The sequence below is a fragment of the Martes martes genome (assembly GCF_963455335.1).
Source record: "Martes martes genome assembly, chromosome: 6".
NCBI classification, from domain to species: domain Eukaryota; kingdom Metazoa; phylum Chordata; class Mammalia; order Carnivora; family Mustelidae; genus Martes; species Martes martes.
In genome coordinates, this window is record NC_137893.1 from 141,513,240 (window position 1) to 141,539,701 (window position 26,462).

Below are 26,462 nucleotides of genomic sequence, written 5' to 3' on the forward strand. Positions count from 1 at the left end.
AGGATGCTAACTGCTGTGTTTTTATCATCATCCCATCATCACCATCACCCTCCCCCCTGCTCTCCACCACTCACGGGGTTGTGATTTGGAGAGGGCGGGAGTGGTTTTGGTTCCCCTTATAATCACTCCAATTAAATGCTGCTTATGGTCCATGTTTTAAGACCAAAGGTCTCAGAGGCCTTCTAAGGTGAATTTGGGAGTGGGGAAAGAGTGCCCCGCCCGCTTCTCTCCTTTTACCTTCACTCCCATTTTTTATGTTCTTCTTGAACAAAGAAGTTTCTTTCATGTCTATTTATTTTTTTCACTCTCTTATCCTAGCTCCAGGGACAACATTGCTCTAATGGTAATAACTTCTTCAAGAATGAGTCCAAGATGTTTTGCTGATTCTTATCTCTGATTCTCCTTTGTTTGTTGTTTTCATATTCAGATTTCTCTCTCCTGTTATGCTAATGTGGCAGCATTATGAGCCCCTGGAGTATAAGTGCCTGGGTGATTTGGACCGTGCTTAGAAGAAAGGTTTTCTTCTTTCATTATTGAAGAAATTGAGCTCGCAGGAATGATGTATTGTTAAAAAATATTGTTAAGCTTAGTGTTTTGGTCTTTGAAAAATCATTTCAGTTTTTCCAAGCCCACTGGGTAATATCAGATATAATTTTATAATTTAATTGTTTGAAGATGATAAAAAGAGGAGTGTTTTTCTTTGAACAGTGATTGCTGTACCTATGGTTAATTTTTCCCATTCTGTTTTTCTGTTTTCCAAAATCTCAAAAATGAAAATATATTAGTTTTATAATACAGAAAAAATTCATTTTATACGTTCATTTTTGAAAAGAAGTGGGGTTTTTTGTTATTTTATGTTATGCTAATTACTTTATGCATTTTTTTTTCCAAAGGTGTGTATCAGCTTCAGCTTCGTAAGACCTATAAACCCAATCCGTCAATGAACCGTTCTCTCTTTAAAATGATTTCAGGAAAGAGTATTATAATTAGTGTATTTGATAAAAGAGTAAATAGGTAGAGAAATATTAAGTGGTCCCCGAGTGTACTTATTTTTCCCAAATATACTTTAAAAGATATAATTGATATTATTAGGCTAAAAAAAGCAGGTTGCTGGGTTCTTGTACAAAATACACCGCTTTGTATCTCAAGATACTGAAATATGTTATGTGTTGCCTCTTCTGGTTTGCCTGGAAAATTTTTGTTTGTCATTGAAAATTGAATTCCATTTGGGATGGAATTGTCTGTTGCCCATGTTAATAGTTAATTTCTCCCTTTGTAATGGATATATGCTTCCATTCCAGTGTTTACTGAAAACTGGTTCAGAAAAAGGACTTTGCAGTCTGAAAGGCATGGGTCCTGAGTGCCATTAGTCCTCTTAGGACTCTTCCTCGTGAACACATTATTTTGAATGTCTTTGAACGTTTGTTTCCTTCATCCACAAAGTGACAGCTTGGTGGTGGGATGCATCAGGTTCTGCTGTACGACAAATGATCTCAAAAAATGTCAGTGTCTTAGAGTGACAAAAATGTATTTCCTTGCTCATGCTAAATAGCTGTCACGGCTTGACCGAAGCCCCGTTCAGGTAGGCTCTGCTTCAGAACTTGGACCGGACAAGAAGGGGAAATGAGAGCCAGCGAGAACCCCTGGCTTTCCGCCTTCTGCCCAGAAGGAGCACCTGTCCTTTCTGCCCACTTTCACTGGCCTTTCAAGTCCCACAGCTGCTCCTGAGTTCCCACAGGGAGGGGGAACCAGGGTATTTGGCAAAGAGCGCACAGTCTACCACAGAAATAATAGAAATACCTGTGTCCTGAGATGAGGGCACAGATGAGATCTGCACAAACTGCTCAGCAGAGCGCCTGACGCGGGCATCAGGCTCCTTCGCAGAGGGACGCCGTTCTAGGTTTCCGTGGTTATAAAATGCAGAGGGGCTTACTGTCTTCTCGGCATCCCCGGTCCCAGAAACATAGTTTGATGGTTAATAAATCCTTGCTTAGCTGCATCCTTTCCCTACCAGGCAGTTCTGCCCAGAGCACTTAAGTCACTAGAACGTTCTTTTTACTGTATACCACCTAACGCTTGAAGCGAAAGTTCTCTTAAGGTAGCTTCATTTTGAATAACTAGACTATAAATAAATTAAATATTTTAAAATAAGTCTTTAACAGCTGCTTTTCTGGGGGCGCCTGGCTGGCTCAGTCAGTTAAGCATCTGCCTTCGGCTCAGATCATGATCCCCGAGTCCCAGGCTCAGGATGGAGCCCCGGCTTCCGGCTGCCTGCTCAGTGAGGGGCGTCTGTTTCTCCCTCTGCCCCGCCCCCTGCTCATGCTGTCTCTCTCTCTCAAATAAATAAATAAAATCTTAAAAAAAAAATAACAATCTGCCTTTCCATCACATTCCTTAATTATTTATATCAGGCTTGAGAGAAGCCAATAGAATTGTTTTCACTGACTGCTCAGTCTAACTGGGATGCACTTTCCCCATTAAATTGATCAAGTATTGATTTGTTCTTTTAGTGGTTAGTAGACTAACTTCAGTAGAAAAAAGACAACTATATGTATATTATACCTTTGGTTTTTAGGACATACCTGTTCATATCATATAGCGTTTAAAACACAACAGATTTATTACTGTAAATTTTCCTCTTTGCTATTTTGTCTTAAAACTAATACAGTAAAATGGACTTAATTGTGTGTGTTCAAGTTTCATGAATTCTCACATACATAGAGATTCATGTAACCATCACCACCGTCAGGATACAAACACTCTCTTTTGATTTCTTGGTGAAGGCAGAGCAGAATCATAATTATAAAATAGAGTAATGATAATATCAGTTGAAAATAAATGTGTGTATAATTACAACTCTTAGCATCCTGACATTAGTATTAATGTATATTTTTATCTTTGTAATGTAAAGTCTGATTATTGACTGTGACACTTAGATGATGTGGTAATGGTAAAGGAGCATTGAAGTCCTTTTAACATTTCTGTGAAGGCTAATTAGAACAGATATTTGTCTCAACTTCTTTTAACACAAATACTGAATATGTTAACTCTTTGCAGTTTAGAAGTGAATTCTATGTTATAATTAAGTTACAGACCAAATGTGATTTAGAATCTGCTCACACTATCTAATCCTTTTCACTTGGGACATAAGGACTGGGACTCTTCTTAGGCTCCCTCATTCCTTTCTGATGCTATTAAATGATAATTTATTTTTAGATTGCTGAGTAAATGTAGGTACTGGTAATTCACTTAGTGGCTGTTACAGTGTCACTAATGAAGTAATGGATGAAATAGGACTCTGGTCTTATTTTATCTTGACTTACATGACTTTCCAAGTGTTGAAGGTGACTCCAGAAATAGGATCTCCTAGAACACAGGCATTGCTGTTTTGACCTTTAGCTAGAAGTTGTTGTAAGGACTTACTGTAATATAACCATGTTGACTAATTAATTGGGTCATTCATTCATTCAGCTATAACTGAAGTATTTAAAAGCTCAGGTATTCGCAAGGCAATTGCGAGATGCAGACAAGTAAGATCTATCATTGGGGTGGAGTATGTTTGGTAAAATTACAGGACAGGAAAACAGGGAAACAAGTGCTAATGGAAGCCTCTATGTTGTCCCCTGGCACTGAGAGTAGAGAACGCCCAGGAGCCTGGAAAAGTGATATTTAGAATAACATGATATTGGTACAGCAGGGGTGAACTTTGAAAATGTTACGCTAAGTGAAATGAGGCAGGCACAAAAGGACAAGTATTGTAGGATTTCCCTTATGTGAGGTGCCTAGAATAGTCACATTCATAGAGACAGAAACTAGTATGAAAGGCAGGGAGAAGGGAGGCATGGGGCGTTATTGTTTGGTGGGTGTAGAGTTTCAGTTTGGGAAGGTGAGAAAGTTCTAGAAATGGACAGTGGTGATGGACTCATAACATTGTTCAGGTACTTAATGTCATGGAATCTTACACTCGAAAATGGTTAAAATGGGAAATTTTATATCATATATATTTTACCATTATAAAACAAAAAACAATGAGAACCAAAAAAATGATCATTTGTAGGCCCCACCCCCCAGTTCTTCTATTTTTAAGAGAAGTTTTTTAAAAAAGGAATTTTTGTAACATCACCTCCATCTTTTATAGTATCTGTTATAGTTTTTCTTAGTAAGATCCTGTATTTAACAACTCTTCTCTATTAGATTTATGCCATTAGATTGTGTTGTTAAAGTCTGTTAGTGTAGACCAAACTCGCTTTACTACCTTAATCAAGCTAATAATATTCAGAACATTTGAAATACTCTTGCATGAAGTGGCATATTTAATAAATTCCAAGTTCCTGTATTTTACTTAATTGAAAAAAATACCTACATACTTCAACATGGGTGACCCTTGAGAACATTATAAGTGAGAAAAGCCGGTTACAAAAGACTGATGATTCTGTTTATATGAAATGTGTGGAATAGGCAATTTACAGAGTTAGAAAGTAGATTGCTGGCTGTTTCCTGCTCAGGGAAAGGGGTTATGGAATGGGGAAAATGGGAAGAGACTGCTGGTGGGTATAGGATTTGTTTTAGGGGGAATGAAAACGTTCTAAAATTAGACTCCGGTGATGTGCACCATCCTATGACTATACTAAAAAGCATTTAATTGCATACTTTTTTAAATAGGTCAATTGTGTGGCATTTGAATTTTATCTCAAATAAGCTATTTTTTACAAAGCTTAAAGATAATGGTGTAATTTTTTTTGCTTCATCATATGTCTTAGTTTAGTTGAAAACATAGCACGGTGAAGGTTAGCATTTTAAATATGCATATACTTTCTCTGAGAGGGCTTTTGGATGGTTAGCTATCAAAATGAGCACACGGGCATCTGAATGCAAGTATGAATACATTTTACACACTCACACGTTGAATGACCTTGTGAAGCTGGTAGAGTACCTATTCAAATCCAGGTCGGATATAATGATTGATTTGATGACTGCAGAGCAACAAAAATGAAACTGAACATTTCTTTTAAAAATGTACCCATACAAGGACACCTGGGTGGCTCAGTCAGTTGGGTGTCTGACTCGTGGTTGTGGGATTAAGCCCTGCATCAGGCTCTCCACTGGGCATGGAGCCTGCCTGATTCTCTCTCTCCCTCTCTCTACCTTCCCCGCACCCCCCCCAAAAAAACACACGTACAGGCATTCTCTCTCTTTCAAAAATAAAATTAAAAATGAAAATGTACCCATACATAGAATTGCTTTTTTAAAATTAAGTCTGTTCTCTTCAGCTCATTATTTCTTATTTGCTTTTTAAGTTCATAAAAAGATGACATTGAGATGTTATTTAACGTTGAAATGGTTACCCGTTCATGAAAGGAGGACTCCATGTAAAAGCACTGGATGGAAATACTGATTCATGGATTTGGTTAGCCATCCTGTAGTCCCTGCCTATAATGCAGTCACTGTCTAGATGCTGAGCAGCCTTGATACATTTGCCCTTAAACTATAAATAACCTTATACTAAAAGAGATACTGTTTCCATGCTGGTTGCTAGCAGAGCTACACACACACATGCACGCATGCACACACGCACGCACACCCCTTGCAGGCACATTGCCAACCAGCAGACTTGCCTGACTACTCAGACTCTCTCCACCAGCTCAGAGCTCAGGGTTGCTCATGGCTGCCATTCTCTTGTTAGCCACATTTTGGAACTAAATGCTCCTTTTTCCTTTGGTTAAACTGGACCCCACATGACATTTATAAATTACTTGCATAAGAAAATACATTGTGATTCCAATATACAGCTGCAACAGACTTTTAGAAATATAACCCATGGGGGAAGTAGCTTCCTATGAAATGTCTGATTTTTACTTTGTACTTAGCTATCTATTAACATGTGATTTTTTACCACCAAAAATTAAGGCAGGCCGGTCATATGTTTGTTCACCTGCGTGAATATGTGTTACCTGCTTTAGCCAGACTGAACTGTGACTAACTGAAAATTTTTCTTCCTATCAAATAGCACTTTTATTTTAAATCTCTTTGGGGGCGCCTGGGTGGCTCAGTGGGTTAAGCCTCTGCCTTCAGCTTGGGTCATGATCTCAGGGTCCTGGGATCGAGCCCCACATCGGGCTCTCTGCTCAGTGGGGAGCCTGCTTCCCCCTCTCTCTCTGCCTGCCTCTCTGCCTACTTGTGATCTCTGTCTGTCAAATAAATTAAAAAAAAAAAAATCTCTTTGTATGGATGTTTATGTGGCTTTGACCCAGATATACGTATAGTTTGGTGATACACTTCGCACAATACTAGCCATTGTGGTGATCCAGCGAGAGGAGTGAACCAAATCCCCTGCTCCTGTTAAGCTTCCTTCGTAGGGATTGAATCTCACGTTGGAAGGTAGAACCAAGAATTCATTCGGGTCATACCAGGCACAGCAGCTGAGGAATCATAGGAGGCGCGATCTCTGACACCAGAGAACCTGTAACTAGAAGCGAACCCTTAAAGTGAAAAAAATTTCGAAGGGGGAAGAAACCAAAAGATCTTTAACCAACACGTTGAGTTCTCATGAAAAGGAATAGAACCAAAAACAGAACCAAAAATATGTACTTTGTCTCTTTGGGGTACGTTAATCTATGTTAAGTCCTAAATCCTTTAGTAGAGAAATATAGACGTTAATTAAGGGGCAAGGTTATTTTTATTTTGTCTTCTGGTGCCTACCATTCTAAAATTGCAAAGTCTCTAGGATGAAGCTGAAGGTAATGACTAGTGGGAAGTCTTATTTTGGGAGCCAAAGAGAAAACCCACCAAATTTCTCCTACTTGTTGGCTATTAAATTTTAATTTGTAAATTGTCATACTATAACAGAGAAGTATTTTATCTGGGGCAGAATCCTGTGTGGTGTAGTGGTAGTGGTAGTAGTAGTAGTAGTAGAACCAGTAGTAGCAGTAGTAGTAATAGTAGTTGGCAGTGGTGGCCAACCTGAGGGTTTCTGGGAGAAGCTGCACTCTCTCTCTGGCCCAGGCTCAGGGTTGCTGGGATCCCCTTTCCAGTCTATTGTATGAAAATTAGCAAAGGTTAACTCTCCTTCTCTTACTAGCTAAGGGAACTAGCATATTGAAAAGCTGTTCTTTTAAGATTCCCATTAAACTGTATGAACATGTGTGACTATGAACTTCAGATACTTTGCAAGGAAGAAGAAGAAGATTAGATAACTTGTCTATTGAGTACTTCCAGATAAGAACATACTGAATTATTTTATTTTATTTTCCCTATAACCCAATAGTACTAGGAAGTAGGTACTACCACCGTCTCTGTTTCACAGATAAGGAAACCAAGGCACAGAGGAGAATGAAATTTCATTTCCCAGATCATTTTTTTTTTTGTTCAGGTGTCATCATTTATCACAGTAGGTATGTTGAAAGTTAGCAAATGCAGAGTCCTGCCCCTTTAAAAAACAAGGATTTGTCTTACACTGTTTGTGAATCTTGATGTTCAGGCCTGAGAGACCTGAAAGATGCAGAAGCATGGCAGAAAGCCAGCATATTTACTGTGGGGTACATAATGTTAAGTGGTGCCTCGCAGCCTTGTACACAGTAGGTGCCGAGTAAGGGTAGGAAGAGCCTACCGGCGAGATACCCAGCCCGGGAATGTAACAGTTTTGTGAACAGTTAATGTGTTAACCGGTTATTTTTTTGTTCAATAAGAAACTACGCAACTCCAGTTCGAATGTGTATATCTCTATATGTATCTATCTGTCCATATATATGTATATGTATGTATAAAATGCTGTATATATACCGATTAATTTCTGGTAAAGAAAGTATTGATAAAACATATCCATGAGTAAAATTATTGTACTATTAAATTTCTTCATCCAAAGTGATTTTTTTAAAACAACTAAGGCACTGGGCGCCTGGGTGGCTCAGTGGGTTAAAGCCTCTGCCTTCAGCTCAGGTCATGATCCCAGGGTCTTGGGATCGAGCCCCGCATCGGGCTCCTGCTCAGCAGGGAGCCTGCTTCCTCCTCTCTCTCTGCCTGCTTCTCTGCCTACTTGTGATCTCTGTCTGTCCAATAAATGAATAAAAAACAAAATCTTAAAAAAAAAAACTAAGGCATTATTAAGAAGGTGACAGATCTGTGTTAATTGTCCTTTCTTCCATGTTGGCAAAAGCCCTAGTGTTGGCATTCGGTAGAGACACACAGGGCATGGGTGACAAGTGTGCCTGACTGGCCCCTGAATAAGTAGGAGGTGACTCTGTGGAATTAGCTGGTTCTCTCACCCCACGTAAGATCCTCAAAATACTGTTCCAAGAATGAAAATGAAGTAACAGATTGGAAAACGCAGTCCTTTAAAAACTAAAACTCACTAGTTATGCGCAAGTTATCACAGAGGAGCTCCTTTCTCAACATTCTTACCTCCGTCTCTTTGTAGGTGTCCTCTCCCCACCACTCCCCTGCTCCCCTCTTCTCCTGCCCTCCTCTCCTCTCCCTTCCCCAGCCCTCCAAAGGGTGAGTCCACAGTGCGGCAGAGAAGGGCTCAGTCGGTCTGGTTTCGTACTGCTTTCATAAATGCTCACGTTACCACAGTCCTCCTTCTGTTCTTCTTCCTGCCTGCGTTTGTATCTCCTGAGGAATTCTAGAAAACACCCTCTGGGCTTCCTGATTCGTTTCACTCCGGTTTGCTCTAACTTTGCCAACTACGTTCTTCTTCCGGTTCTTCCCTTCTCCCCGACTCTACATGGATGTCTGCAGGTGACCCAAGGCCAGCAGGCTAGCTTCATTGAGTGATGCTCTCTCTTTTGCATTGTAGATGCTCAAAAAATATGTGGTTGTTAGCTAGCTGAGAAAGAAACAGGTTACACATTCCTTCTTCTCCTTCAGTATTTAAAAAAAAAAAAAGTTGTTGACTGGCCTTAAGTCTGGAGATTTTATTCAAGTTCCCAGGATAACAGAGTCTTAACTGTTTAACTACTGCCCCTTCCCCTGCTAATGTAGCGAGGCAGAATATAAAACTTCTTTGAGGCAAGGGAGGAGTGGTGGTTATTTTGAAGCCCTCAAAAACCTTGCTCTTCAGGCATTCCGTGACTTTACCTTTGTTTTGTTACCTAAGAGAGACGATGAGGGTGAAGAAGTGCGCCTTGTGTGGAGTCCTCCGAAAGTCGTCATGGAGTCATCAGGGAGTCTCACCTGTTAACGTTTGCTTGAAGAGCGGCTGCGTCCGTTTTCAGCTTTGTTTATTTGCTTGCCCCTGTGAGTGTTGATCTGAAGGAAACCATTACCTAATTCCTTTAAACGGTTAATGTTTTCTCCTTCCATTTTTTTTTTTTTTTTAAAGGAAATGGCAAAAATCCTTAATCATCCTCGAGTCTACGCTTTCCTGCACATCCCGGTCCAGTCTGCCTCTGACACTGTACTCATGGAAATGAAGAGAGAATACTGCGTGGCTGACTTCAAAAGAGTAGTGGATTTCCTGAAAGAGAAGTAAGTCTGTTAGTACTTAAGAAAATAACCATTCCTTTTCTTCTTTCAAAAGCATGTGGCAAAAATGCACTAATTGTAGCCAGAGTTAAAGGTACCAGCGAGAAGGCGAGAGTTTTGAAGCTTCCCCAGGCTTTATGTTGCCTTCATGTGGTTTCTTCTTAGATTCACCTCCCATCTGTGCACGACACACCATGAATTGGGGTAAGATTGCTGGTCTCTCTAAGCTAATGTGCACTGTGATCATTTTTATACCTGACCTAGTAGATGAAAACTGCTTTGGCTTTGCTTAAATCTCCCTTAATGTGGACTTTGAGGTGCTGAGCTGGTTCTGATGTGGAGATAGGCCAAGTCGTGTCACTACAGAATAGACTGTTTTCTACCGAGTAGCATTTTTTGACGAGTATCTGGAACGTCTCTGCTTTTACATGTTTATCCCTGAAGATTACTTGAAGAATTGTGACTTATAAGGAGGTTTAAGGATTCTGTTTTTTAAGGTTGAAATTGCTGTTGACCAAAATTAAGGCATATTTACACAATCTTAAACATGAATGATCATTTTGTTTCCACAGAAAACACTTGCAGCCCATAATTATATCCTTTAAAATCCTACTTCTCATCATCACCAAACACTGACTGCCTTCTGTGATTATACAAGGCAGGAAATAGTAGGGCTGGCCAAGGTCATACAAAACCTTCTCAAGTCTAGGGCACTGTTCTCCCCTCGGGGGTATGTCATTTATCTTGGCATATTTGTGGCATGGGTCTTCCTACTTTCCATAATTTTTTTCCATAATTTTTTTCCTCTGTTGTTTTTCATAATTAAGATACAACTTTTTATTTCCATATTCTTGTTTATAATTATGTACCTTTGTACCATGTCGAAGTGCTACATGGATATGATTGCTTTATACAAATTGTAAGCAATTATTTTTTCCACCTTCAATTAGTGAGTTATCCTGACTACATAGAAATCTTTTAAAATCTTTTTCTTCTTCTATTTACTTTCTCCTTGCTTCCTCATCTTTCCTGTATGCCGTTCTAATTTTTTTTCACCTCTAGGCATTTCTTGATTATCCTAACCACTAGAAATAAAGACACTTGTGTGCATTCAAACAAACACAGCTAATTGTTCGAATATTCAAATCAGTGAATAGAAGGCATATTTAATCTAGGATTTCATAATTATAATCATTAAGTATATACAGCCTTCAAAGCAGAAAACAGAATAATGACAGATCTCTACCATCTATAATACTTTCTACTCTTAAAGAGAACTGAGGTCAGAGCTAAAGAATAAGAATTTTTATGTCCGATGTCTGTTAAGTTGCCCGGTATCCCTCCTTTGCATTTATTCTAGCTTATGGTAGGTGAACTTGTCTCATGTGAGAGAGTCCTTTTGTGCACGTTGGCACTGGTGAATGGAATATTTTCAAAATCGCAAACATACTGTTGCACCTGTGAAATTTCTTGCCTCTTGCTTATTACTAGGGCAGTAGCAGATAATGTGCACAATTCATACCTGTTGCACAAGATTTTGCCAAGTGCAGACATGCATCCTGTTGTGCAGAATAGACTAGAACACTTTCCAAGTGCTTTGTTGCATTAATGTGATTCAGTGAGGTTAAGGAATCAACACCTCTCTTTCTCCTCTACTTGGGTGAGTGCTGACTCAGTTGTTTGGGGAATTACTGCAGCCTTCTATATGGACAACAATTTCACAATAAGTTCTAGCCTTTTATGTTGTTCCAAAGACGGACCTTTTAAATCTGTTGCATCTTGAATAGTTTCAACAGCATCCATGAACTATGGAGAGGTCAAAAGATGATCACATCGAAGTGTTAGAGTAGTCTCTTGCCTTTATTCATGGCTGAAACTCCTTGTCCTTTCTTTGGATTCCGAGTCACCCTGAGACATCTGCGTAGCTTTTCTAGAACTATTCTGCTGTCTGGAAGATCCAGAACCGGGTGCTCCACCCTAGGATCGCCAATATTCCTAGCACTGGAAATACTGGAGATCCCTGGAGAGGATATTGGAGATGCCTGGAGAAGATACCCCAACCCATAACCCATCCGTCCATAATACCAATTTCAAGTGGTATTATCGCCGGCCTGGGAGAGTGTGAGTCTTGATAGCATGTTTGAGAAGTGGTTTATTAAAACTCTATCTTGGAGGTGCACAGTGAGGACGCAGGAAACCTCGGTATATAATTCCATACTTAAATTACAATTTACAGGATATATCAGAAAAATGTAGAAGGCAGACAATATGATAATACTGGTAAAACTTACAGGGACTCTTTGGAAAACAAGAAGAAATTGAATTATGACTACTAATAAGGTGATCTTTACATGGTTTTAGACAGTTCATCAGAACCATGAAATTGTGTCTTTCATCCAGTCTGTCCTGTTGCTTGTGACGAATAGTTCCGTGCACTCACCCCTGTGCAGACGACACACCCCACCTTTGCTCTTCAGTGAAAAAGTGTTCCCGTCCTTCCAGGGAAGTCCACCCACCCAGGGAGGAATTTTCAACTGCATCCAACTTAGAAATAAATGAAGTCTTTTTAGCATGTTTCTGTTCTCATGGTTTGCTTACTTTTCCTGTAAAAAAACAGCACAGCTTTTTGCCAAATGGATTAGCGCTTATAGGAAACACCAAAGTTTCACGGATTTTTATGGTAGAACCGCTAGTCTGGATAACTGATCCAGCACAAAATTGTTTTGGCTAGCGTTTTATCAAAATTCAGTAAAATACTGTCTTTTTTTGGAAAGAGGGCCTTATACTATCATTTTGCTTTCGTGTGTTCGTTAAAATGACTCTGACTTAAAGTGGTTTGTGTGGCACTCTCCTCTTATATCTGCTTTTTAGGCTCCTGTACTAGTGTCTTGTTTCCTCTGAAGTTTTTGAGGCCTATTTCTTTTTTCTTAATGAGCCTTTAACAACTAAGAATCTTGATTTTCTTTTCCTCTCCATCAATAGGAGACTTATATATTCGTGTTATGCATTAGGGACAGGGCATTTCCTAATCTGTTTCATCAAAAAAATCCAATTTTGAAAACAACCTATCGCATGTAACACGGCCATCCGAACTGTGGGCTGCAGGCTTTTAAACTACGAATTCAGCCATGGCCGTGACGCCATGTCTCTGAGATGCTGGAGGTGAAATCTTTTTAATTAATTTTCTTTACAGTTGAAACTGGCCCATGTTTTAGCTGGGAGCAACAGAAGTTGACTTACGAGCCAAGTTGAAGTTGATTCATTATTCTCTTCAGTTGTTTGAAAGTTGGCAGCCATTACCATAACAGCAGCTGGATTGAAGATAACCCAGTGGTTCTGGCACATGTTGAGGCATATGGGAATTTATTAAATCACGCAACCTTTGCGAAGGAAAGTGTCTAAATTACTTAATATACTAATTTAAAACAGCTGGTCCTGAGCAGACCATCATGTGACTTAAATTATTCTATTCCGATTGATTAATCCAGTTGGAAAATTAACTAAGTTGATGTTTTCATATGAATGGAGAAGATGATTTCTTGAACTACGTGATGGGAGCTTCAGGGGTGGAAAAGGAAGCAGCCGTCACAAAGGTGCATTTCTGGTTTCAGAAAGATTTACGTTCTTGTGATTTTTAATAAATACCTTCTAAGTGCAACTGCTTTCCTTAATCGTCCCTGAGCTGGGTTTCTGTGTTATCTTTTTCTTTTTTTAAGATTTTATTTATTGATTTGACAGAGAGCTAGATCACGGGTAGGCAGAGAGGCAGGCAGAGAGAGGGGGGGAAGCAGGCTCCCCCTGAGATCATGACCTGAGCTGAAGGCAGAGGCTTAACCCACTGAGCCACCCAGGCACCCCGGTTTTTGTGTTATCTTATTGGGATTTTTTTTTTTTAAGTGTAACACTTGAATCATTATTCTTATTTTTTCATGTAATTTTGAAAGAGTTACTTCCCAAAGAGAGGATTTTTCACTTAGCTGTTTTGAGGATGATGTAATTTGGGTTCCCACGACTTTGGGACCTTGGGGGTAGACTTTGATTGGGCTCCCCTCATTTGAGCAGCCTTGAATTTACGCAGTCACTCCCCACCATAAAACCGTATATTCACATATATTCAAAAAGTCACAACATGCAGAGGTGTTCTCTCAAGCATATGTTCTCGTGCTAAGTAAGAAAAACTCTTGAGTCCTCAAATTCACACATTAAAGTGTGAAAGAAATACTAAGAGTGTCCTGTTGATAGGTACATTTTAAGACGTGAAACACTTTACGTATTAAAAGACCTATTTGTTTTCCGAGATTATTTTGTTGGAAGTCCAGTGGCCTTTTGGTTTTTGCTAACCAGACCTTAAACTGGGGAGCCAAGCTCCATTCCCCCTCACTCGGTAAATACATTTCGAATAAACTAAAGGCCGGTTATGTTTTACCTGCAGGTCGCGTAGATCTGAAGTTGTGCCTTACTGTGGTGTCTTTGTGTGGACTTTTAGTGCCGTAATATTATCCTCCGCATTTGCCATTATCATCTGTCAGTGTGCTGTGTGATTCTGGGTTAATTTGTCTTGTTGCTTATCGAATATTAACCTTGAGCACCATGCTATGCATGCACAGCCCCGAGCTTCCTGTACCCAGAGATTGCCCTGTGAAATTCCACAACCGGTAACTAAGGAGCTTTTAGTGGGGAGAACTCGCCGGAGGGGGGCAGACAGCCTTGCAGAGAAAGTTCTGTCCTCCGATCTCTCCACTGTATACTCAGGCAGTGAAGGGACACAGGGACCCAAAGCTGGGATGGTTTTGGTGGGGTGGTTTCTGTCAGTGAGTCCCAGAGTTCTCTCATTACCGCCCAGCCTGTCCTCTGACCTACTTTTCCAGTCTCTCTGCGGGGGGGGGGGGGGGGGGGGGGGGGGGAGATATGCTAACTCATTAACATCCTGAGGGTTTTTTTTAAAGTTCTTTTCATGAGTTTCCAGTCATCCACGTGTCCGTACTGGAACAGAATCTGATGAAAGGCCAAATTGTGCTAAATTTGTGTTTTATTCCATTTTTTTTATATCTAGTTTTATTCCTAGTGGCTTGGAAACACAAGCAACAGTATTTGTCAGAACAGAGGGAAAGAAATTGCAAAAACAAAAAACAAAACAAAACAAAAAACGATTCGGCAAGGATTAGGTAATTAAGTTTCCTTCCAGATGCGTTCCCAGATGTGTTTCTGTTCACTGAATAACCACCTCCCAAATAATTTAGGGAAAATACTTCCCTCAAAGTTGTTTTCTGGCTTTATCTCATCCTTTCTGGTATCTTTAGCTAGGTGGATATTTTGGGTGTCCCTAAGGCCTTGCTCACTGTTCTCTCTCTTGTCAGGTATCTTTCTGAAATAGTGACGTTCTCTTCTCTTTCTCTGTCTCCCTAGCTAGCTCTACATTATTTCAAGAAAATGAATGCCTATCATTTGAACAGTTATGTAGCAAGGAAAACATTTACTTTTGCTTTTTGACTATAGTATTATATTTATATTTGGAAGACACTGACATCATGTGCTAAACACCATATTATTTTGGGATTACCCTAAATGTGATTCATTGGTTTGAAGGTAATTACATTTTCTATTGATTTAGCTTTACATTTTCCATTGAGCCTGGTCGAGAGAGAAATCTCATCATTCCTTATATCTTTCCTTTATGATATGATTGTGTTATTCCTTTCAGAAACAGAGAAGCTACCTTCCCTTAATCCTTTGTACATTTTCTCTCCATCTTATTGTAAACATAAGGGTCAGATCACATACTGTGAAATCATATACTGGTAGTGAACATTTGTCCTTTGATAGAGTGCTTTTCATATTCCATGGAGCTCATGTACTATGTCATGATGTTGTCACAGAAACCCAGCCAAGTATGTACAATAGGTATTTTTAACCTGCACTTTTTAAAGTGAGCGTCAGGGTTCATACTGGTTACGAAGACTTGGCGAGAGCCCACAGTGATTTAATGCATAATAGAACGAGATCTTCAATTTCTGCTCTCTCCCTACTGATTCTAATAATATTGATTTAATCACTTTAAAAAAAATTTATCAGTTTTGTGCTCAGCACCGTCATAAATGCAATAATACCAACACCAATCGTAATATTTAATATGGTCATGGTAATAAAACCAGTAGCTAATATTTTCAAGTTTGACTTTGGTGCCAAGCACTGCCATGAGGGCGGTGGCATAGGTTAATTTATTTAGTCCTTCAGTTCCAAGGATGTTATGTAATTTGCCCATGGTCAGGCAGTTAGTGCTGGAAACTTGGTGAGAACTAAGGCCACGCGATGCCTGAGTCAGAACCCAGTCATTGTGCCGTACCCTGGTTCCCGTGGAAGGCATGTCACTAGGAATGGAGCCAGTGAGGTGGGCTCAACAAATGTGGGGGAGGTGAGATTTACAGTGTGTGCTTAGGAGGGAGGATGCGGAAGGATGGCTTCTTGGTATTTTATCCCAAGGCATAGTAGAAGATGGTCTGGTTAACCAAGAGGGGAAATGAGAAGAAGGAGGAATTTGGGTAGAAGGCACAAGTTTGGTTTGGGACATACTGAATTTGAAATGCAATTTAAAATAGAAATGAATTTGAAAAGAAGATCCAGGGGAGAGTCCCTGCAGGCTATGCAAGATATGGGCCAAGAGCCCAGGAGGGCGGTGAGGATCTAGAGATAAATGTTGGGAAGTAATTAGCTTTTAAGTGGTAGATGAAGCTGTGGGTGGGGAGATCATCTGGGAGCTAGAAAATGGAAGGCTGGGAACAGAGGACTAGGGAACACCAGTATCTGAGTGAGTGTAAAGGTGAGAGGATCCTGTGACAGAGGTTGAAAAGGCGGGGTCAGGCCTGGGTCGGAGGAGACACAGGAGGAAATGACACCGCAGAAGCCAAGGGACATAGCAGTTAAGGAAAATGAAAATGCTAAAGGGTCAGCTGTCACCTAGAGTTGGCTCTTGTCAGCAGGCGCTAGAGGGGAAAGAAAAGGTATTTTTAAGATTCTGTCCGCAATACCGTAAGTGTTCAAAAGCTGTCGAGATACAGTATTGTCTCCTGTCTGAGCAGTCCCCGTGGTCCTCTGTTGACTGCATTCCCGGTTCCTAGCACAGCGTTCCCTTAGTCCTCCTCTGTCTTCCCTCTGCTACCCTGTGCACACAGCACTGGGGGCAGGAGAGCAGGAGGCAGGCATACTGTGTAGTCATTGCATGAATGGTGCTCACTCTGGAACCAATGAGATTAAGGCTTAGGGTAATATTTCTCAGTCTGTTTTAATTAAAGTTCTCTTTTCATAAACAAGAAAATCCCCTGCTCTTTGCAGAGAAACTGATATATTCCCTTTCGTAGACCATCAACCTCTGCATTCGTAGAGAGTCTGTGTTCTGTGAGCTCCTGCTGGCTAATAGCCAGCAATAATTATAAGGCGTTATTTATTGAGTGTATAATATGTTGGAAGCAATGTGCTAAGCACTTTATGTAGATTAGCTCATTTAATTTTCACAATGGCTCACACCAGACAAGAAATATTGTTACCCCATGTGACCGGTGAGCAACTTAAGGCATATGGTGACTTTGCCCGAAGTTACCGTGCTAATAACCGGTAGAATTCAGATTCGCATACCAGCCTGTGAACCTCCAAACTTTTTTTGTTGCTGCCATGGTATCTAGCCTTCCCAGTCTTCTTAGAAACACTAGGGGTGATCATAATTTTCTAATTAAGGGTTGACTCTATTATCAGACACAAAATTTTAAATTGGACACAGCTTCTTCCAAAAATTTACTCTTTCTGTAGTCAGAATCCCCTTCTTTTTGCTTTCACTCCCCATCCAGGTGGAGAGTCCCTGAGCGAGGGGATGGTAAGGAAGCAGTTTTGATTGTCAGCCCAGGAGGAGAAACTACCAATAGATAATGACTGGTCTATCTGTAACAAACACCTTTAACTATACACTACAGAGTGACTTTATGAAGTGTGTGTACAAGTAAAGTAAAACGCCGTCCTAAAATGCTGTTACATGTTGCAGAGCTATTGTCCTACATCGTCTGCTATGTCTCAAAAACTTTATTAAGTTCTCATTTCTATGTCCTTTCATCCTTCCTTCCTGGAACCAACTATATTAATATCCAGCTCAAATTCCCACCCCTAACCAGACTTAGTTCCTCCCACTGACCCATGTCGTCACATGTTGCTGGCACAAGGAGAGTCCATTCTTGGCCACTCGTACCTCCTGTACTCATCCCTGTCATCATTCTCTGAGGGCCATTTCCTGAGGCCTCCTGATTATCTGGGACCTCATGTCCTTATCGAAAACCAGGAAGAAATCAAGGGAGCATATACAGTGCATGTAGTTTGGAACGTTCTACGAGACTTGGAAGTAATATCTGAAAGCCACGGTAACTAAGTCAGCAGCAAACAATAGGAAGAAGACGGGGTAATATAACCCATCATTGTTTTTAAAAATTGAATTTTGGATTATTAAGATCTGACCAATTTAAATCCTGGAAATAGAACCAAAAAAGTCGTTGTGAATTGATATGAATTTCAAAGGAGCCAAAGTCGCATTTATTCAACTAATACTTAGTGGTTATAGACTATATGTCAGACACTTGTTACGTGTAGAATATGAAAAACTAAGTAAAATCTGATGCCTGTCTTCTGGAGACTGACATTCTTAAATCATGGTTCATATTATACAAATGTGTATAGCCATAATGTTGGTAAGTGTAGTAAAACCCCAAGATTAACTCTAGTATAGGGGAGCAGAGCAAAAATGTTTATTATAGGCTTTCCATGGACGAGAGGGAAATACTGAATTATAGGTCTCACAGAAAACCAGTCTCCTTTCTTTAGACGACTATACTTTATTGGTTTGATTTGTTTATGACATAAAATCTACTGACGGAAAGGCTTTATCTCAATTAACCACACATATGTGTATGTATGTATATTTATGTGTATAAAAGTTATAGTTTGGTTTGTCTCAGAGTGACAGGAAAAAAGTAATGGCATAAAGAAAGTAGAAGTTGTTCAGTCCCAGAAATAAAGTCCAGAGCTAGCGACAGAGCTGTGATAATCTCCGGCATGTCAGGGATGCAGGATATAGCTTTTATCTCATGGTCCAAGATGGTTGCTTCAGCTCCAGCCATCACAGTTGCATTCCAGTCTGTAGGGAGGAGAGGGACAAACAAAGAATATGTGTTCTTCCCCTTTAAACCCTGTTTGAAAGTTACATGTGTCACTTTGATTTTATCTAATTGGTCAGAATGAAGTCATGTGTTCTACACTTAGTAGAAGGAAAGACTAAGCAATGGAGTCTTTAATTTGAGTGGCCTTTTGCCCATCTGAAAACCCAGGGCTCTGTTGGAAATAAGGGGAGGTGAGATTGGAAAATGGTTAGAAGTCTGCCACAGTCTCACCCTTTGGGCCACCTTATTACTACACACAGAGTTTACCCTTTGTCTAAGAGAGATAACTCAAGCCCCGTCTAGTCTGTCCTTTGGTACATGCATGGTCTGTGCTCAATGCTCTGTCCTTTTCAGAAGGTCCAAAGTCGGGGCACCTGAGTGGCTCAGTGGGTTAAGGCCTCTGCCTTCGGCTCGGGTCATGATCCCAGGGTTCTGGGATCGAGCCCCACATCGGGCTCTCTGCTCCGCGGGGAGCCTGCTTCTTCCTCTCTCTCTGCCTCTCTGACTGCTTGTAAACTCTATCTGTCAAATAAATAAATAAAATCTTTAAAAAAAATAAATAGAATAGAAATTAGAACATAATATTTTAAAGTTCCATTTAAAAATGGGGGAATGGGATTGACAGATGAATGAATAAAGAAGATGTGGTATGGAATAAAATATTATTCAATGGAATATTACTGAGCCATCAAAAAGAACAAAATCTTGGGTGCCTGGGTGGCTCAGTGGGTTAAGCTGCTGCCTTTGGCTCAGGTCATGATCTCAGGGTCCTGGGATCGAGTCCCGCATCGGGCTCTCTGCTCAGCGGGGAGCCTGCTTCCCTCTCTCTCTCTCTGCCTGCCTCTCTGTCTACTTGTGATCTCTCTCTGTCAAATAAATAAATAAAATCTTTAAAAAAAAAAAAAGAACAAAATCTTGCCATTTGCAACAACGTGGATGAAACTGGAGTATATTATAGTCAGCAAAATAAGTAAGAGAAAGAAAAATATCATATGATTTGACTCATGTAGAATTTAAGAAACAAAACAGATGAACATAGGGGAGGGGAAGGAAAAATAAAATAAGATGGAATCAGAGAGGGAGAGAAACCATAAGAGACTCTTAATCGTAGGAAACCAACTGAGGGTTGCTGGAGGGTGGGGCATGATAACTGGTTGATGAGCATTAGGGAGGACATGTGATATACCAAGCACTGGGTGTTATATGCAACTGATGAATCACTGACCTCTACCTCTGAAATTAATAAAAAAATTTTGGAATGGGAAACACACATCAGCTATTGTTCAGTGGGAATTATCAAATCCTGTTTGGTAAAATCATGAAGACTTTCTGCCCTAGCACTGAAGGACATTCTTTGTTACCCTATGCCATGAACCCTGATGACCTTCTATAGGAGAAACTCCTGGCTGATCGTCCTTCATTGCTCTGGTCTCCAAGGTCATGTCTGAGTTGGGCATTAGAGAATATGCTCTTCTGGCTGGGTTCTGCTACCTCCATGCCTGCTTCCTTCTGGTGCTGATGTCAGACCTGGAAATTGCTGTACAGACACATACGATGCAGACCAACCTGATGCATCGTGGGCAACCCACTTCCCTTAAAAATTTAGTATGCTGCCCATCTATTTATTTCTTGTCAGTTCCATGAACAAATTAGTCAAAAATCACGTGTGGACATAGTTTTGTACGTGAAGACTCTGTATTTTATTTATTGGCCTCAATCTTATGTCCTTCTACCCTGACTCTGAATTTCGGGATGACTTCCTGGAGGCCATCTGAAACACTCTTCATCCCAGTGCTGCCAGGAAACTGGGTCGGTATATGGTGGGGCACTAATCTATCTTAGGGAGCGGCACCATTGTAGTCAAGCCTTAAAATTGCTTTGCCTGCAAACCACAAAAATCACAGGATTCTCAGTCAAATTGGATTATAACTCTCAAACACAGAGATTTTCCTTAAATCTCAGCTTGCAACTGGCTACTCCTAGTCTTGAGTTCTTTGTTGAGAGCAGTAAGAAGGAGCAGGCTAATATTTGTCGTTCTGATTTTTTTTTTTTCTAGCACTTCTGCTGCTGTAGACTTAGTTAACACTTGGTCTGTCTACTGAGGTTCGGCGGTTGACAGCCTGACCAAGCATTTTGCTAACACACAACGCTAATTAACTTTCGGGTCTGCAGTGAGAGTACTTGAAACCTGCTGCACGACCGAGCTAATGCCACCTTTCAGGATCCGGCACTGGTAGTATTCAGCTGTAGATCGATTTGGTTTCAGCTGTCAATGACCAGAAACAAAAATAGCTCAAACAAGGTAGGTGGGGAAACCCCAAAACATTTAGTAGGTGGTGGTCTTGCCCTGGTGAGATGGTCCACAGTAGCGCGGACCCAGGGCTCTGTCCTGTTGCGGAGCTATCCACGAGCTCCCACGCCATGGTCCATGGTGACTGCTTACGACCCGCCCCTCAAGTCGCCATGCTAGCTGGCAGAAAGGAGAGAGGGAAAGGTGCACCTCTCTCCTTCCCTACCCTTAAAGTTCCAGTCTTGGAGTAGACCTGACCGTTGCACTTACGTCTCTTCGAGTAGAAAATGGCTGTTTCTAGGTGCCGGAGAAACTGGGAAGTCGTAGTGTTTCTTCCAGACCTCCATGTGTCTGGCTAAAAATCTCCATGGGAGGTGAAGGGAAGGGAATGGAGGGGCCTCCGACAGCCTCTGCCACTTGTGCTTTTAAAAATGCTCTCGTGTTTCAGTTTGAGAACTGCCCCTAAAAGGAATTAAGTCTATTTTGATCAATGAAATCAGCTGTGTCTTATTAATAGCCTTTAAAATGAACAGATTCCTCTTCCCTTATTTAGAGTAAGTTGGTTGTAGTCCAGCCATATAAATAAGACCAAGCATTCAACTTTTATTTGAAAATACCATTTTAGTTGAACTGTGCAATAATGACTAATTGTGTGATTAGAAAAACACCATTATTCTTTTGAGGGTTTTTTTTTCTGGAAAAAGTGTTGTTATTCAGTTCTAACTCTTATCAACTGTCCCAGTTGGGTTTTATTCTTTTTTAAAAATTTATTTATTTATTTTAGTGGGGGGAAGGGGCAGAGGGAGAGGGAGAATCCTCAAGCAGACTCCCCAGAGCCAGAGCCTGACGCGGGGCTTGATCCCAGAGCTCTGGGATCATGACCCAAGACAAAGGCGGATGACTGAGACCCCCAGGCAACCCTTCTCCCTTTTAAATAAGTTGTACTTTCAAGAATCCTGATATAATTAAAATTTGAAGAGCATTTTTGTGCTTAGAAAAAAGTCAGATTGCATCTTAAAAACTTTTATAATATAATTCCCTGAATTGTACTTAAAATTATAAAAGAAACTAAATTTAACTGAAAACTCTTGAGAACTTTCAGAATCGTGGTACATTGGAGAGCTTAAAAAAGAAGAAAACAGCTACTGATTAAATTTTAATGACTTTTAAAACTGTTTTTGTACATGAAAGACATAGTATTTTCTGTTTTCCTTGGCTAAAATAAATCTCCATGTTTTTCCAAGTTAAAAAAAAAACAACAAAAATACACAAATTAACTGCATTAGCATAAAAATATTTACCCTAGAGCCATGACTCTGTGTGTGTGTGTGTGTGTGTGTGTGTGTGTATACGGGTGTGTGTGCATACAGATATGCACACGCACTCATGCTCACTCCTTTCAAATAACAATTATATTAATTTCTAATACTGAGCATTTAAAATATTCCAAATAAATAAATAAGAAAACGTTCCAGTCACTGTTCAGGTTGGGGAGTATGGAGAAAGTCATTTAATTCTGTAACATTAATTCTGTAACACCCGGGGAGAGGTGTTACTTACTGACCCCCGCATTGCACAGATGAGGAAGCAGCAAGCGTGAAAGTGCGTGGGTAGTAGGCGGGCCAGGAGAATTTGAGTCCAGGTTGCCTCGTACTAGAGCTGGCGCCTTTCGCTGCTGTGCTCTCCCATCGCACGTGCTGTGCAAAAATGGCTCAGCGGCCAGGGCCCGTCTGTCTGCAGACTTGTCATCAGTATACAAGACTGCCACCAAAACCAAACGTAAGCCCTTAGAAACTTTTCCAGTAATTTAGCGTTTGCAAGACATCAAATTTAATTCACTTTCATCATCATTTTTAAAATGTAGCAGTGCGTAATGAATTGGAGGGAAGACTGGTTATTAACCACAAATAATTCAAGAAGCACTACCAGGAGTAGAGTGCGTTTTATGGGGTGGTAGGTTCTTTGGAAGTCATCGTTTCATTTAGCTCGCCCAATAACCTTGCAGAGTCTTTGGTGCTATTTTTATGTCTTAGGGTAAGAAACTAAAGATCAGAGAAGGAACATATGTGGTGTATCTGGGATTCAAAGCCTGATCTTTATTCTATAAAATATAAAAACTACATTCTCTAGTGACATTCATATTAGAATATTTTGTTACGATTTAAAAAAAAATTTTTTTTTAAATAATCCCTACCCCCATCATGGGGGTCAGACTCACAACCCCGACACCAAGAGTCCCACGCTCCACGGACTGACCCAGCCAGATACCCCCATACTGGAACATTTAATTACCGATATAAATCGGTTAAAACCTTTCAAGACATTTCTTTTCTTTTTTTGCCACTTATCTTTATAAAAGAGAACATAGATTAAGTAAATTTAAAAATTTTGAAGGCTCCTTAACCCTAAAGAGAAAAATACAACATGGTCATTTATTAATCCTTTGTAAAGATTTTTTTTATTGTGAGTTATTAGAGGCAGGTTTTTAAATGTTTATTGGCAACCCTAGTTAGTAAATATTTTTTAGAATGGACAATCCAGATCTTTTTCTGCTATTTCTAATCGTAATGGCAGGAAGCGAGTTGGGAGTCCCTCAGTTTCCTTGTCTGTAAGAAAGATGAGCAAAGTGATTTAAATTCTAGTCTAACTCAAAAATTCTGTAGTTTCTTTTTTTTTTTAAAGATTTTATTTTATTATTTATTTGACAGACAGAGATCACAAGCAGGCAGAGAAGCAGGCAGAGAGGGAGGAGGAAGCAGGCTTCCTGCCGAGCAGAGAGCCTGATGTGGGACTCGATCCCAGGACCCTGAGATCATGACCTGAGCCGAAGGCAGAGGCTTAACCCACTGAGCCACCCAGGCGCCCCAATTCTGTAGTTTCTTCACCTGTTCTCCGCTTTCTCCTGATGAGTTGTATTCTTTTCCACTTTGCAGTTACTGCTGTTTGCAGAAACCCCTCACTGAGCCTGCCTTTCCCTCTTGCCTCTGTGTGCTGTGTTCTCGCTCACAGCCTGCTCTCTCTGCAGAATGATCTTCCCTGCTGCCTGCCTCCACCTTCCCACTCTCCTTCCGCTGCTTGGTCCTCTGGCCTGATTCCTCTTCACACTCCTTCATTGTAGCTGCTCTGGTTTAATTCTCAACTGTGGGCTCCAGCAAGCAGCCGTCCATCTTTCTTTTTCTTCCCTCTTACGTTGGCCAGTCCCTCCTCCTTCAGTCACTTTCTGTCCCAATCCCTTCCTCCCACTCTCCCTCTTACCCTCCATCCCCCATCTTCCCTCCATCACGTCCATCCGTCTGCCTATCTGACTGGCTTCTGAAGAATGAGGACTTTCCATTTGGGTTTCTACCTTTCATATTGCTCTTTCCGCCATGCTCTTTATCTTAATAAAAGTCCCCATTATTCATCCAACCAAATCAGAACCACTTTTTTGTTCTTTGGACTCACCTCTTGCTTTCTCCCACCCAGTGTAGTCTGCCACCAGGTCCCATGACTTTGGTCGGCCAAGTGACTCATGTCTGCCTGTCCATCCCCATTGTTGCTGCCTCAGTGAGAAAGTTCTTTTGAATTGTGTTGCCTCCCAAATCCCTTCCTCAGCTCCAGGCTCACTCCCTACAATCTACCCTTCTTCACTGCATTGCCAGAGATGTTCCTTCTAAAATACAAACCTTGTATTTCTTTTACAAAAATCCTTCCATAGCTCCCCCATTACCTTCTCTGTAAGAAAGAGTAACAGCAGGAATTATACCACTACCATTGACTGATTTGTACCGCCCGCCATTTTGCCAAGTATTTTACATACATAACCTCCTTGTAGTTCATCTCCATTATGGTACTTACCACATTGTGCATGGGTACATGGGTTTTCCTGCTAGAGACTCCCCCTCCCCCATATAACTTGATGAGGCTTTTCATGTGTGTGTATCTTCAGCACCTAAAATAGTGCTTACAATATGAACCTGTTACTTCATCGTTGAATGTTGTCATCATAGGGCTTGCTTGTAGAATGTAGGGCGTCTTGTAGAATCTTGTAGTGGAAAAGCGTATAGGAAGCAGGCTGCATTGGGAAGAATATCATCCCAGGTCGGGTCAAGGGAACCAAAGGGCCCATTACCCATCACAGCCTCCTCTCTGCAGTCCGTGTGACGGCATCATCATCACCTTAGTGTAGCAGAATTCGGAAATGGGCAGAAATGACTGCCTCTGGGTTTGGGTCAGTGCAGACAGCCCACTACTAGCAGCCTCACACCCATGTGCACTATATTTTGAGGCAAAATAATTGTACAGAAAATAGTCTTGGAGAGTCAGTTGCCTTCCATGCTCTGCTTTGTTTAATTCTTCACTGCTGTCCCTTTACTGAAAGACAGTGATTCTTCGTTTTTATCGTAAGACAGCTTACTCTTCCAAGCCGTCCGTATTTCTTAAATTGTCAACCTTCAACACAGCATGGTATCCTGTGTTTAGCAGCGAAAACTATTCTTTTTAATTCCCTTTCTTGGGTGTTTAATTTAAAACATATAAAATTTAATTTAGTCCCTCCACTTCCAAGATGTTTTAAAGGGTGTAAACTGAGGTTACGAACACTTTTGGGTCAGGTTACTGATAGGAATTTGACATTTATATGAATAAGAATAATACCAAGAGTTACAAAAGCTAATACAGAATCTCAGGGGCTATCAAGCTTTGTGCTCGAGGCCATAAATTGATTGCCAGCAGGGGTCAAACAGGAGTCTCTGCTTTCTCTGTACAGTCTCCCTTGGGGAAACCATTGCAGTATTTGGTGCACTGGCAGAAAGGGCAGAATGAATTTACACCTTCTTTAAATAAATTGCCAGAATATTCCCTGCTTAAGAGATATATGGATTAATAGAACTTCTTGTGGAGACAGCTAAACATGGAGCCCATGCTTATTTTTCTAGAAATCATATCAGCCAAGAGAAATAAATCTGATAATTTAGTCAAGCATTATGTTGACAGCCTCTGTTTGGTCCATACTGTGTGTTTTAAGATAGGGTTTCAGATTTCTGGTTTTTTGTTGTTTTTGCTTTGTTTTGATTTGATTTTTTGCTATAGGAGCTGCTGAGAAAAATAAAAGATGATTCCAAATGAACTAATTTGCTGCTCATTACCTAAAACAAAGTGCCAAAACCAAAGTTGATCCTTAAAGCATAAATATCTATGTGTGGCAGTTTTGCTCATGCCTATTTGTTTTATGCTGCCTTAGAAGAATTTTTTCTTATAAAAATGAAGTCCTGAATGTTATTAATTACTGGAATAAGCTTCTAAAAATTGGAAGTTATATTTAAATGTAAAATAGAAGGGTTGGCTACCCTTTCGCAAAGTTTATGACATTGGATGCTTTTGGTAAAGATGAACTCTTCAGTCAAGCAAACCTCTAAGGGACTAAAATTACACAGTAAGTTGTCTCATTTTCATTTTGTTTTCAGGTGTTACTTTTTTATTACTTATTATGGGGAGTTTTTTCCTCATGAAGGTAGGATATGAAGTCTTTTTGGTCAACACTC

At 40.4% G+C, this 26,462-nt stretch overlaps 1 protein-coding gene across 2 annotated transcripts in view; it reads left to right on the forward strand.

Moving 5' to 3' along the window:
- Positions 1–26,462, forward strand: part of CDKAL1 (CDKAL1 threonylcarbamoyladenosine tRNA methylthiotransferase) — a 634,424-nt gene that overhangs the window by 414,411 nt on the left and 193,551 nt on the right. For both annotated transcript variants that reach the window (XM_080807301.1, XM_080807300.1), the window contains one exon: positions 9,317–9,462. In XM_080807301.1, the coding sequence (XP_080663427.1) occupies positions 9,317–9,462 (146 nt within the window). The remainder of the gene's footprint in view (positions 1–9,316; positions 9,463–26,462) is intronic.